We start from the raw sequence: 14,247 nt of genomic DNA on the forward strand, positions 1-14,247 counted from the left end.
GGAAGCGTCGTCGTTGGTTCTTTACTCTTCAGATTAGCATAGATCTCACCGTTCCTCATGATCCATTACTATATTTACTTCAATTTCCACTTGTAAAATTATATGACCAGGTTTTGACCCAAAACAAAATTGTAAAAACAAGTTGATTAGAGGCCATGCATCTTGAATTCAAAACTCCATTTTTATCCCCCCCCCCCCCAACCTTCTCTCCCCATCTCTTAACAATAATAATCTCCAAAAGATGATGAAAATACTACTTAATGTCTTCTATCACACAAAAAAATTGATGGACAATAATGTAATTTCACAAGTTCAAATTTTACTGTTTTTTATTGAAACCTTACTTATGGATGCTGTTAAAATACCTCTAATATTAAAATTATAAAATAAAAACCAAAAACAAAAACCTCTAACTCCCCTCACGTTCTCTCTCTCCCTCTCTCTCCTCATTTTCTAAAAAATTGTGTTCATAAACGCAAATGCTAGTAATAATAAAGAAAGGAAATGCCAAAAGAGGCAAATGTTTAAAATATATATATTCTGATTTACCTGGTGAGGTAAAAACTAAATAGAAACTACACAAAAAATACTAACTGCCAATTTTTATTAGAAAATAAAAAATTGACAGTGACTTATCCATTTACAATAAACGTCTATATGACAATTTTCACTTGTAATATCCCCTGAAATAATTAATTTCACCATTCAACCGTGTCCTAATGATCAACGTCGAAACACAAGGCTCGCATCACGGCAATGGCTCCTGAGAATCTCCCAAGCGAGACAAATGCAGATACGCGTCCGTCCCTGTACATACACGGCACCAAGTATACGTCCATGTGAGAAAATCGGTGAGCGAAGCGAAAGAAAACGACAGGTGATTTTAGGGACAGATGAAGATGCAAGTGTTTTTTTCAGTCCAGAATACGATGTAGTTACTGTACAAGAACTACCCCTTCAGAACTCAGATGGGAAAGTCCTCCGCAATCGTGCAACACAACGGGCTTGTGATGTGGGTGAAGCAAGGTGCAAAATGTCGAGTGGATGAGCAACGATGATGCAGATAGACAACGACGGGTGACTCTCAAGAGTAAAGAGGCAAGTAAAGACATAAGATGATGAACTAGCGACATCGACAGGCTTTACCCCTTATGAACTGATAACGGAAAGATGCATACAACACTGTCAGACTTTGGTTGCGAAAGTCTTGCTAAACATGCGTAATACTCTGAATGCAACATACTTGCAAACGCAGATGAAAACCGTGTAGAATTTTCGGTGTGTTAAACGTGCAGATAACTAGACATTGACGTAGACAAGGGTTTAATTACAATAGCTTACGGCTATTGTCATAATATACCCTTTCTTCATGACTCATACAAAGAAACCAAGGTAAAGCAAACGGTATGAGTGTGATTGCGAAACCCACTAATTGTGTGTAATAATCTAAATGGAACAGGTTCGGGAACTTGACAACTCACCGTATCCTTCCATAGAGATAATTTGTAAATCCCCTCCAAAGTACCTCGCATACAAGCGGCTTATAGGAAGCCCGTACCCATATCCAGCCATTGTAACTGCATCAGCTTCCGAAAGATCTGAATCCAAAGGGTTACTTGCAGTGCTGTAAAGATATGTAAAAATCTTGGGGAGACCACTTCTTGGTATGCCACCCCCCTCATCCGAGACCTATGAATTCAGCCGTACCAATTCGATAAGCACCTCATTGATAAGCATCTCACGAATATTGGTTCAATATACAAACGAAATTCTCTGAATCACACAAAATAATACCTTGATAGTGACATCCTCAATTCCATCAGCAACTATTAATTTAACAGGAGGCGCAACTTTATCCGAGTCCATGAAACGCTCTTGGACAGCACGTAAGGAATTCTTAACCAACTCAAAGACCATAGTATGCAAGTGTGTTGGAACATACCTGTTATGAAAACAAACAGAACTTTAGTTGTCGGATAATAATATATCACTAACCACCACTACTGGTTCAATGCAAAGAGTCACATAAGTTTCAGGATAGTACAAAGAAAAATATACTTGCTGGAATGTAAAATCGATTCAATTAGAAACAGACCCAACCAAGTGAGAACAAAATATACTTACGGGAATGTAAAATCGGGATCCCCATAGATAGTAACATTAGGTGCACTTCCATACTCACGCAGGCACATTGCACGGGCGTCCTCAGTGGCATTTCGTGCTACCTCCATGGGAGACATCTTTGTATCTATATAACCCACACAATGAGGAGGGGGATTGGGATTGTGCAACTCAACATGCTGGCCTGAGTTTTAGAGATATTTTAGAACCCACTGAAAGAAAAGTGACATAACTTGCAAAACCAGCAAGCTAAAAAAATCACAGTAAAAAGGCAATCTGACCAATGAGCATGCGAATCCCAATTCTTGACATGTAGAAGCGATCCAAAAATTGGTGAATTTCATCAAGATCCTCGTAGAGAACCTTCTCCTTCTTCAACTGCTGAACACCCAAAGCCATCATCGGGACAACATTGTTGTGTCTTACCTTAATCGCCTTAATCATTTGTGTAAAATCCTTTTCATCTTTAGCATCCTTGATATCAGGAAAGGTTCTAAGATCACGGAAGGAATCCAAATACCAGTCTCGTACCTGCAAATAAAAAAAAGCAAAATTACATCCTTGCAATATTTGATTCTTGAACAAGTACATTTAAAATATTGTTTCCTCATAGTTCACTGTCTAAATTATTAAATGCTCAAATACAAGAGCTCGGATGATCTAGTACTATTGTAATTTGCAGAAGGAACAATCTCAGCCTCAAGCAATTCGCACTCGTTACTCTGAAGAACGATTTTGCAAACAACTCGTGCGCATTTTGCTTTTCAAAGCAAAGAATTCACCTTTTCAAAAGCACATAGACCTACTAGCAAAGTAATTCACATTCTCCCCACCCTAAGAAAAATTACTGTACTTTTGCCCAAGGAAAAAAAACTTACTTCACATATTCAGAGAACAAAGTCCACAGAAACAGAGTAATCAATGGATATTCTATAAAACCCAGACAGCAATTAGCAGGGAGATCCCCGTTCACATTAGAAAAAAATTAACTAAAAGTGGATATTTAGTCAAAGCTTTTCATAACCCTTTTATGGTGTAATCAAATAAATAATAATATAACAATTTATACAAAATTTAACCCAAATCCCATTTCCCACAATTCGATTCCAAGAACAAAAAAAGAGACCATAATTTAACAAAACAAACAAAAAGAAAGCACCTTCAAAACGGCAGGCTTCTCAGACAAGCCATAAGGGAGGCTCTCGAGCTCAATTGCCCGCCTCGCAATCCGAATGGGGAGCTCCTTGTGCAAAAACTGCGCCGAGATTATGAAATTCCGCTGCGTCGGCCGGGACCCGAACTCCATCATGTACCTGAGGCTCACCCCCGTCTGCTTCATACATCCCCATCTCTGCACCTCGTCGATCAAGCTCTTCGAGAACGACTCGCTCGCCTTCTTAACCGCCATGGCTCCGTCGCCGAGCCCAGAAGCGAGTACGACCTTGCAGACACGCAACCACCCGCATGCAACCCTGAGTTCGCACTCTCACAATGGGACACTTGCTTAGAAGATATCGCACGCAGCCAAAAGCATTGCCCCCAAAATTCTATTGTAAATTACAAGGACTTCCGTCCACAAATGGGAAATTTATAAAGACAATAAATCGGGAATTTTCGGAACCCTAGGGTTAGAATTTAACCAGAGGATTCGAATCACCCATTGAGACCTTTATTTTTTGTGCCGGTTTTCTTGGTATCTTTCTGGTTTTCTTGGTATCTATGGGTGGTGGTGTCGCTGTAGGAGGCAGATTGTCTGCGCTCTTGTTTGGGTAACCTTCATTTTCCCTTTATTTGTTCGATCACGGTTAAACATGTTAATATTTTATATTCTAATTACTTTTTATCTTATTATATTTATAAAAAATAATATAAAATATTGACTGGTTTAACCATAACAATCTACCTCTGTCGCTGTAAATAGTAAAAATATAAAATATTAACGTAACTTAACCGTGACTACATAAATGGAAAGAGTACGGAAATAGGATGGTCAGTAAATGGAAATTCACTGAGATTGAAACTCAGTATGAGTCAGCACGTGCGGCAATTTGGACTGGCGTGGTGGGTTTTTGACACGTGGCTAGAGCCTTATCCATTCTCCACCTGTTTGGTATAGACGCGAATGGTTGCAAGCTAGTTTATGGGCATCAAGAATCCGACTAAAATGTAATGTATAGGTCTTATTTTTATTAAAGAGACTTTATCGTATCAAATAGATAATATAAATGATGAAATAAATAGATAATCGATGTAACATTACTTGTACCAACTATGAATAAATTATTCTATATTGTTATAATAAAAAAATAGGATGGAGATCATCTTGATCGGATCATCTGAACCATTAAAATTTGATCCAACGATTATAAACAAAGGGTCCTCTAAAAGTTATAATTATTGTAATCGTTAAATCAAATTTTAATGGTCCAGATGGCCCGTTCAGAATGATCCCCATCCTATGCTCAATAAGGGATCCGATTCCGTAGAAAAAGTAGAGAGCCGTTGATGAGTGGATTTCTGGATGGGGGTAAAATGGTCCCAGTGGTCCAGTGCTCCCATTATGTGTACCAAAAGTAAAGAGTGAAAGTATCACAAACAAGTTGGAAGGGGAAGTTAGTCTAGATGTAACATTCAATTGTAGTCGTCTCGGTATTTTTTTACCTTTATTTTTTTATGAATAAATTAATCTTCGTAGTTTGTTGGTATGTTCATAAGAATGTTCAACTTGATATCAGAATATTTTCAATCTCCTAGATTTAATGTGCTCTTGTTGGTAGTCTTTGTCATTATTCGTGCTTAAATTGTTTAGTTGGGGGGATTGATTGATTGTTTGCAAGAATAATAGTCCGAAAAAGGTTATGTTTACCAAAAAAATAACAAGTTGAAAGGAAGAGTTATTCAATTTTTTTTTTTTTTGAACATACGATATTATTTACATTAAGGAAAATGGGGTGAGCTTAACCTCACAACGGACTAGCAATAAGATGGTTCAAATTCGCCTTTGGCGAGAATGGAACCTAAGACCTCTCATTTACAAGTGAAGAGGAATATTACTAGACTATAGTATTAAGTGTCGTTATTCAATGTTAAAATAGAATTCTCAGCCAAGTATTGAATTGTCCTTATGAATAAGATTCGCAATTGTATTGTTTTTTCTTTTTCTTTTCATAAGAAAAAACGTAGGGGGAATGGAACGTTATTCTATTCCAAGACCATAGCGTATCACAATATTTTTTGAGGTATTCATCAATTTCCCCCCTGAACTTGTGACTATTGGCCAATTTCCCCCCTCAACTTTAATTTTGGACAATTTCCCCCCTCAACTCTCATAATTAGTCAATTTCCCCCCTCAACTTTAATTTGGCCAATTTTCCCCCTCAACTCTCATAATTAGTCAATTTGCACCCTGCTGTTAATTTTTTAATTTGATCATAATTAAACAAGTGTGTGTAAGAAACTAAATAAGATGTATGTTAATCATTTTCCTATGTCTTTATCCTATTACAAATAGATTAAAATTTAGAATTTTACAATTTATCATAGATAGTATTATTAGTCATAATAAATCAGTATGGAGTAATTTTATTTGATTTTTTACTATACAAAATTGATAACGAAAAGGATTGATGTGTACATTTTTGTATGTGAATACAATTCTTTATAAAAGTGAAAGCTAAGTTCAACTAAATTGCGGAGAATCGAGCTTTAGTGCAAAAATGGCTAGTCAATTCATAATTTTCGACTCCTTATTAAGAATAACACATTTTATTGAAATAGGTCTGATCCATGAGTTTAGGATTATTATTTCTTCTTCTATATGCTTTAAACCCGATTCATAACTTTTTCTTATAATCAACCCATATCACATACTAATTGTATTATGTTTTTGTATATTTTACCCTATATTATGCAGGTGAGTTTATGTTAATTTTAGTACTTTGTTGGAAGTTATTAGAAAGATTGAAAGAAAAAAAAAAGAATAGATGGAAAATTAAAAAAAAATTAACAGTAGGGTGCAAATTGACTAATTATGAGAGTTGATGGGGGAAATTGGCCAAATTAAAGTTGAGGGGGGAAATTGACTAATTATGAGAGTTGAGGGGGGAAATTGGCCAAAATTAAAGTTGAGGGGGGAAATTGGCCAATTGTCACAAGTTCAGGGAGGGAATTGATGAATACCTCATATTTTTTTAAGGATTTATAGAGGGGACCTTAGTCTTTTTTTATTTTTTTTATAAATTGCACACCAAGAGGGATTGTGGGCAGCGGGACTCGAACCTAATCTTGGTCTATTGAAGAGAATGATTTTTACCAACTCAACTAATCCTCGTTAAATTCATTGATTATATTATTAATGTTAAATTTGTGTTTATATCTTACATTTGAAAACTATTTCCATTTTTCGTTTTATGTGGAACTTGTAGATAAAATTTCACCTGGTGGTTTAATTGTGAATTCGAGGTCAGAATGAATGGGCATGTGATAAATAGCATGTAGCATGTTTTGAAAAGAAAGAAATTAATGGTTTGATGAATTTTTGGTTGGTAAACGAAAATGAAAATTGAAATTGGGCTTAAGACAGATTTTCAAAGATTGCATTGATTTTGAAATTGATAAATGTTAAGGATACTTTTTCAAAAGTGAGACTCTCCGTTACCTCATGTTTTTAGCACAATGTTTTATAACGTTGGTTAGGAATTGACGTTAAACTATGATGTAAAACTGAAATTTGCTTCTGAAAAGTCTCACTTGCAAGAGTCCCCATAATCCTCCAATAATGCTATTGGAATTGGCTCTGTATTAATGGTGTATCATCATCCATACATAACGAATTGGTGTTGTATATTCATATCACAACATATGAACAATAAGAACTAGCATTCTTTTTTAGACTAGAATTCATAAGGAAGAAAATAGATTCACGGATGGAATCTGCAAATAGAACCTCTTTGGAAAGAAAATCCTTTGTCTCATATTAGCCTGCTCCAATTCCCTTTCGAAACCTTCGTTATCAGGTTAGCATACACTTTATATGTTTCTAGTGATTCACATGGTATCATCAAATGATACAAGTCTATGAACAACATCTATAGTTGTAAACAGTAAAAAAAAATATTCTTCGAAGCTCATGTACTAGGACGCCCTTGTTGACGATTCTTTACGCCTTCGTTTTCATAAAGCAACGGCGAAATTAAGTTTTCAAATTATAATTGTCACAAAGAAATTGTTTTCGTTCAAGATTGCGGGGTGACTTATGATACCAAATCATGTTAGGTGCCTGCATAGAGTTTTCTTTACAAGGAGGTAAAACTATAGTCCCAATATATTTTTTATTAAAGAACGACATCCACGTGAGTCCTTACCTTTGATTTTTGGCATCACCTACTTTTCATAGTGCCTAAATTATAGACAACTATTTATTTATGATTGTGACATTTTTCACGAATCATTAAGCTCATATAAAGTATATACTCTTATTAATGTGAGATTTATTTTTAGGCCTAATCGGATAAATGGTCCTCGTGATCATAAGGTATTTGGAAGATAGCCCATATGATAAAAAAATTCGGATTTAAACTATGTGGTCTAAGTCTGTTATAATTTACGTCCTTCCGTCATTCCTCCGTTAGGCTTGACAGAGAAAAGACCACATTGAGGGATGACAAGTCATCGGTCTTGACTAGGGATGGGCAACGGTTATGGCAGGCGGGTAACCGCGGTTATTTACCCATAACCGTTTATATTCATACCCGCATAATCGTTTACCCGTTGGGTAATTGTCTTAACGGTTATACCTATATCCATAACTATTTATAAACGGTTAACCATACCCATAACCGCATACCCATTTAACCGTAACCGTTTAATACCCGTTTACCCATTTACCCTTTTTAACCCGTTTATCTTTTCTTTTTTTTACCATTACTCCTTTTTCACCCGTCTACATGTTTTCTAACAACTTGAAAATTAAAAAAAAAACTGTCATAATTTTCTTTTTTTCTTTTTTTACAATTAAACACCGTTATAGTGCATTCATCGTACATTTCCGTATTTTAATTTTTTAAGTCCTTATACCATTCCAATAATTAAAATAATAGTTTACGGACGATATTTTTAACTGTTACCAATAATATAATATTTGCTAAGTATTATTGGGTTACAAAAATTGTTTAGAAGACATTTCTGTCAAAGCATATCTGTCAATTTCACGGTTACCCACAAGGAATTTAAATTAATTTGGTGAATTCCTTGATGATGAGAATCATCATTCCTGTAGCAGTGTTATTGAGAGAATGATCGATGAATTCTGTTGATGCACAAAATCAGCGAAGACTTTGGTACAACAGAAAGTGTCAGGTTTTGTGACCTTCGCTTGGTTGCTTGGTTGCTTCAGTCACTAGTGAGGATAAGTACGTAAATGAATAGAGACAGAGAAGCAAACACAGGATGTACGTGGTTCACCCAGATTGGCTACGTCCACGGAGTAGAGGAGTTCTTATTAGTAGTGAAGGGCTTACACAAGTAGAAAGGATCAAGCTCTCAATTTAGTGAGTTCTTGTGAATGATTTAACACAAAATGGCATTAGGCAATATTGTGGGGGAATGACCCCTATTTATAGAAAAATTTGTAGCTTTGTCACATTGACATGTGTCATGTTGTGATTGGTTCTTGATGTCGACACGTGTTGCGCTCTGATTGGCTTCTAATCTTGACACGTGTCGAGTAGTGATTGGCCTCCTGGTCGGAGGGGAACTCTTCTGGGTCCTTGACAGTATAGCGTTGGCCGGTGCTCGGTAGTTTCGGGATTGGTCAAGTATGGTACAAACAGTGCTCCCCTAAGTTCCCGAGTGAGGGAAACTCCTCGGTTGGGGACTTGCAAGATCCAATCCCTTGAGTAATCACGAAACTTCTAAGTACCGAAGTGTGGTCTGATCTTCATCTGCCCTTCTCTGGAAGTACCTTTCCTCCATCCGGGAATGGTGTATTTAGCTGATGTTGACGCACAAGGTAATGTATCAATTTCACTTGAAGCTTACTTGTAGTTTCGGGCTTGGTCAAGTGCGATACAAACCCTATAGTAGGAGTCCCCCAAGTCGCCGAGCTAGGAGATCTGCCGAAAGAGGTGACAGACAAGGTAAGCAGTCAAACTTCCAAGTAAGCAACCCAGGAGCAGAGGTTTGACTTCGGCTTCCGGTTGATTGTTCTCATTCTCCTTGTCTCTCATTCAACTGCCAGGATAAGGAGAAGCAAATGGATAAGAGATGATATGAGATACTTTTGCTTTTGAAGAAGTAACTTTCCACAGGCTTATTCTTGAACTGTGCTGGAGGGTTTTCTGGTGCCCTTCAGAGTATAAGGCCGACTCAAAAATTTGAGGGTCAAAACAAGTCCATCAAATCTAGAGTACGTTCGACCTTGATGATATGGGATACTATTGCTGTTGACGGAATAATGAATGTGGTATGGAAAGGTGTCGTGCTGTAGTGATCTGTTTCAGCCCACCGTTGAACCTTCTGCTTCAATCTTTTGCATGGCAGAAGTGGTGTGCAACCTTTGCATTTAAATGGTCCTTCAGAACATTCCTTCATAGTGACTCATTCACGCTTGGCAGCTTCAGTGTAAAGAGCCAATATCTGATCAACTGTCATGAGGTATTTGCCGGTGGAATTCGTGACCTTGACAGCAGTTGAGGATGAGTACTCGAGAGCAATGCTAAGTAAGCGACCAGGCAAAGGCTCCAGGCAGTCAGTTCCAAATTGGAGGTTTGATTTCAGGTTCCGACTGACTGCTCTCTTTCTCCTTGTCCTGCAGGTGTGGACAAGGACAAAGACAAAGACAGGGAGAAAGCATGATATGGGATACTCTTGCTTTCGACCCTGATGATATGAGATACTCTTGTTCTTGGTGTGGCTTATTTGCTGAGGTATTATCGGGGGGAAATAAAGCTGAGTATTTCGAGAGGTTATGTTGAGGGTGCCTTTTCGAATGCGAGAAAGGGTTGAGCATTTTTGCAGGTTTGCCTGTCCGTTGAGGAGGGAGGTCAATGTATATAGGGATTTCCCAATAACAAGTAGTAATGCTATTCCTTTACCCTTCTTGGTCACAGCAATGTAGTGGGAGCTGCCAGCTTCACGTGTTTTAATTTTGTCAGAGCACTTTGAAAAAGTGGTATGTGGTATCTGGAAAGCTGATATTACGTGTGAAGATTACAGACAAGCTTTATCTAAGGAAATCTGGCTCTCGAAGTTCTGAGAGTTGTGCCTCTTCGGTTTTCGAACAAGCAATCCCGTCGAGGATCTGACTCTCGAGATTCGGAAAGCGGTGCTACTCCGGTTTTTGAGAAAGTAATTATGTTGGGAGTCTTTTCTCGAATGTGAGTAAAGGTTGGACGTTCTTGCCAACCTGTCTTGCCGCAAAACACGGAGGTCGACACACATAGGGACTTTCCAGTTGTCAAGCAGTGGTGCTGTTCCTTTACCCTTATGGGTAATAGTAGGGTAGCTGGAACTTCGAAATTCTCGTGCCTAAACTTTGTCAGAGATCTTTGACAAAGTTATATGTGGTACCCGAGGAGTTGATGGTGCATATGGAGAGCGGTGATTGAACAGTAAGATTCACGTGCTTTCTACTTCACCAGAAATCTTCGACATATTGCCCGTAATTTCCGCAAAGCTGAGTGTGCATGTGACAGGTGCTGACGAGGCTGAAAAAGCAGGTGCTTCTTCGATTTCTGAGATCGGCCCTCGTGGTCTCTGAGCAGCCCAGCTTTTGAGAAAGCATTCGCCTCTTCGATTTCTGAGATCGGCCCTCGTGGTCTCTGAGCAGCCAAGCTTTTGAGAAAGCAAACGCCTCTTCGATTTCTGAAGCTCCGTCGAGTGCAGATTTTTATAGAGGCTGGCATTAAGTTCCACAGCACACTTGAATCTCTACCAGTAGAAGCTCATTTCTTGCACTTCTAAGATCTTGATTTGTCTGACCTCTTCCTTCTTCAACACATTTGAAAATGTCTGGACCCTCCGACCGTCGTTTTGACTTGAACCTTGGAGAAGAGACAGCCACGCCTTCTCCAGACAATATATGGCGCCCATCCTTCATATCCCCTACTGGTCCTCTTACCGTTGGGGATTCTGTGATGAAGAATGATATGACCGCTGCAGTGGTGGCCAGGAACCTTCTCACTCCCAAAGATAACAGACTACTTTCCAAACGGTCTGATGAGTTGGCTGTTAAGGACTCTCTGGCTCTTAGTGTTCAGTGTGCAGGTTCTGTGTCTAATATGGCCCAACGCCTATTTGCTAGAACCCGCCAAGTTGAATCATTGGCTGCTGAAGTGATGAGTCTCAAACAGGAGATTAGAAGGCTCAAGCATGAGAATAAGCAGTTGCACCGGCTCGCCCATGACTATGCTACAAACATGAAGAGGAAGCTTGACCAGATGAAGGAATCTGATGGTAAGGTTTTACTTGATCATCAGCGGTTTGTGGGTTTGTTCCAAAGGCATTTATTGCCTTCGTCCTCTGGGGCTGTACCTGGTAATGAAGCTTCAAATGATGAACCTCCAATGCCTCCTCCTTCTGGGGTTTTGTCAAGTACTGAGGCTCCGGATAACCACCCTCCGGTGCTTTCTCTTTCTGGGGCTCTACCGACTGCTGAGACTTCCCCTAAGCAACCTTTGTGAAGGCTCCCTTTTGTTTGTTTATTTTGACTCATGTATATGTACATATTTGTGGCTTATCGAAAATATTAATAAATAAGCTTTGCTTCATTTCAACATATTGTGTTAAATACACCAAAGCCTTCTTCATAAAGTTCTTTGAATTTTTGCTTTTGTTGAAACCTGTATTGTTGAAGCTTTGTGAGTGAAGCATGTAGTTTGAGGTAGTGTTCCCTTAATTTCCCGAGTGAGGAAAACTTCTCGGTTGGAGACTTGAAAAATCCAAGTCACTGAGTAGTCACGAACTTTTGAGTACCAAGGCGTAGTAGCATATGGTGGGAGTCCCCCAAGTCTCTAGTCGAGGGAGTTGACGAATGAGGTGTCTTGCTAATAGTCCATGTCGTAAGTACCAAAACTTCATTCTTTTGTTTTCTAAGTGGTAGCCCCGGACTTTTTCTTCATAGATTTTGTTGATGAAGGTTGCTAGGCCCGAATAAGTGGAATTGCAGAAGGTGTAACCGTTGGTGCATTAACATCATAATGGAAGCATCACAATGATGGAAGCATCACAATGATGAAAGCATCATAATGATGAAAACACCATAATGATGAAACATCATAATGATGAAAACACCATAATGATGAAACATCATAATGATGTTTCTTTGGTGGAATTGTTTTTCATTTCCCCTAACAACTGGAATTGTTTTTCAACATAACACCATCATCTGTAGGTCGAATCACAAAGTTGTCTTCATGAAAGTTGTTCGTTAATTCCTTAACTACAACATATCCAAATTGGAGAGCCATCGGAGCAGTACAACTCCAGAAATCCAGGTATGATGAGTGACTGTTTATCATTTGTCTGTCAACCCGTCAGATTTGTTGTGAGCTTGGAAACTCTATTTTCTCTTGCTCAGATCAGCATGCTTTCTTCATTGAAGTTGTTCCTCAGCTTGTGAACTACAACATATCCAAATTTGAGATCCCTCGGAGCTGTATAACTCAAGAAACTCAGGTATGATGAATGACTGGTTATTATTTTTCTGTCAACCCGTCAGATTTGTTGTGAGCTTCGAAACTCCATTTTCTCTTGTTCAGATCGGTATGCTTTCTTCATTGAAGTTGTTCCTCAGCTTGTGAACTACAACATATCCAAATTTGAGATCCCTCGGAGCTGTATAACTCAAGAAACTCAGGTATGATGAATGACTGGTTATTATTTTTCTGTCAACCCGTCAGATTTGTTGTGAGCTTCGAAACTCCATTTTCTCTTGTTCAGATCGGTATGCTTTCTTCATTGAAGTTGTTCCTCAGCTTGTGAACTACAACATATCCAAATTTGAGATCCCTCGGAGCTGTATAACTCAAGAAATTCAGGTATGATGAATGACTGGTTATTATTTGTCTGTCAACCCGTCAGATTTGTTGTGAGCTTCGAAACTCCATTTTCTCTTGTTCAGATCGGTATGCTTTCTTCATTGAAGTTGTTCCTCATCGACTCTTTCATAACATATCAAAAATTCAGGATGAACTAACGGTTAAATATTTCCAGATCTTCGAAACATCACAACAGCTTCGAAATCTGCAAGAAGCCGACTATCATGTTTGGAGCTTCAACACTTTAATTTCCGTCGCTCAAACAGAAATGGTTCCTTCTTGAAAGTTGTTCATATGCTCAAGAACTATAGGGTGTCCAAAATTCAGCTCCATTGGAGAAGAGCAGAGGTTGCAGAAATTTGATAGATGAAAGGAGGCGGAAGAGGGAGAGAGAGAAAAAGTCTCTTGGGTTGGATTTCTATTTTGGGGCAGATTCCAATTTTTGTAGCACCTTCATTATTGATGAATTGCTTGTACTTTTGTCCATTATGAAATTTGGGACTTTGGCTTGTTGTTGGATCTATTATAATATGTTTGGGAACATATATAAGTGAATAAATAAGAAGGAAAATTTTGGGCCCTTGTGGGTGTAAAACAAAAAATGTTTATGTTTACCCAAGTGTTTTTGTACAAGTTCAAGGGCATCTTGGGTTTTGTGAACAAAATTTGTTTATTTGGAGCAAGGTTTTGTGTTGAAGCTTTGTAGGTGAAGCTTTGGTGTTGAAGCTTTGTGGGTGAAGCTTTGGAGGTGAAGCTTTTCGGGTGAAGCTTGTTGGGTGAAGCTTTTTAGGTGAAGCTTTGTGGGTGAAGCTTTTTAGGTGAAGCTTTTCGGGTGAAGCTTTTTGGGTGAAGCTTTTTAGGTGAAGCTTTTCGGGTGAAGCTTTTTGGGTGAAGCTTTTTTAGGTGAAGCTTTGATGGTGAAGCTTTTTGGGTGAAGCTTTTTAGGTGAAGCTTTTTGGGTGAAGCTTTTTAGGTGAAGCTTTGATGGTGAAGCTTTTTGGGTGAAGCTTTTTAGGTGAAGCTTTGTGGGTGAAGCTTTGGAGGTGAAGCTTTTCGGGTGAAGCTTTTTGGATGAAGTTGTTTTTTTTTT

General features: G+C 38.4%; 1 protein-coding gene and 1 long non-coding RNA gene across 2 annotated transcripts; one reads left to right on the forward strand and one right to left on the reverse strand.

Moving 5' to 3' along the window:
• Positions 1-585: 585 nt before the first annotated feature.
• Positions 586-3,918, reverse strand: LOC103452620 (pyruvate dehydrogenase (acetyl-transferring) kinase, mitochondrial-like). Its single transcript, XM_008392136.4, has 6 exons — positions 3,281-3,918; positions 2,403-2,652; positions 2,125-2,305; positions 1,795-1,942; positions 1,482-1,689; positions 586-807 (listed from the first exon to the last, which is right to left on the reverse strand). Exons 1-6 carry the CDS (start codon positions 3,527-3,529, stop codon positions 749-751), a joined length of 1,095 nt encoding a protein of 364 aa, XP_008390358.1. The 5' UTR covers positions 3,530-3,918; the 3' UTR covers positions 586-748.
• An 8,523-nt stretch (positions 3,919-12,441) lies between these two features.
• On the forward strand, positions 12,442-13,680 carry LOC139190687 (uncharacterized). The gene is made up of 5 exons (XR_011575033.1): positions 12,442-12,614; positions 12,698-12,795; positions 12,879-12,976; positions 13,060-13,157; positions 13,333-13,680. It is a non-coding gene; the product is annotated as an uncharacterized lncRNA (long non-coding RNA).
• The last annotated feature ends 567 nt before the right edge of the window (positions 13,681-14,247 follow it).

The sequence above is a fragment of the Malus domestica genome, chromosome 13 (assembly GCF_042453785.1).
Source record: "Malus domestica chromosome 13, GDT2T_hap1".
NCBI classification, from domain to species: Eukaryota; Viridiplantae; Streptophyta; class Magnoliopsida; order Rosales; family Rosaceae; genus Malus; species Malus domestica.

Excerpts from the sequence above, each read along its gene's own strand:
- LOC103452620 (XM_008392136.4), bottom strand. The coding sequence starts at position 3,529 with ATGGCGGTTAAGAAGGCGAGCGAGTCGTTCTCGAAGAGCTTGATCGAC. Across the intron at positions 2,653-3,280 it reads AGAAGCCTGCCGTTTTGAAG|GTACGAGACTGGTATTTGGA; the intron begins GTGCTTTCTTTT and ends TTTTATTTGCAG. Across the intron at positions 808-1,481 it reads TATCTCTATGGAAGGATACG|GGACGGACGCGTATCTGCAT; the intron begins GTGAGTTGTCAA and ends GTGTATGTACAG.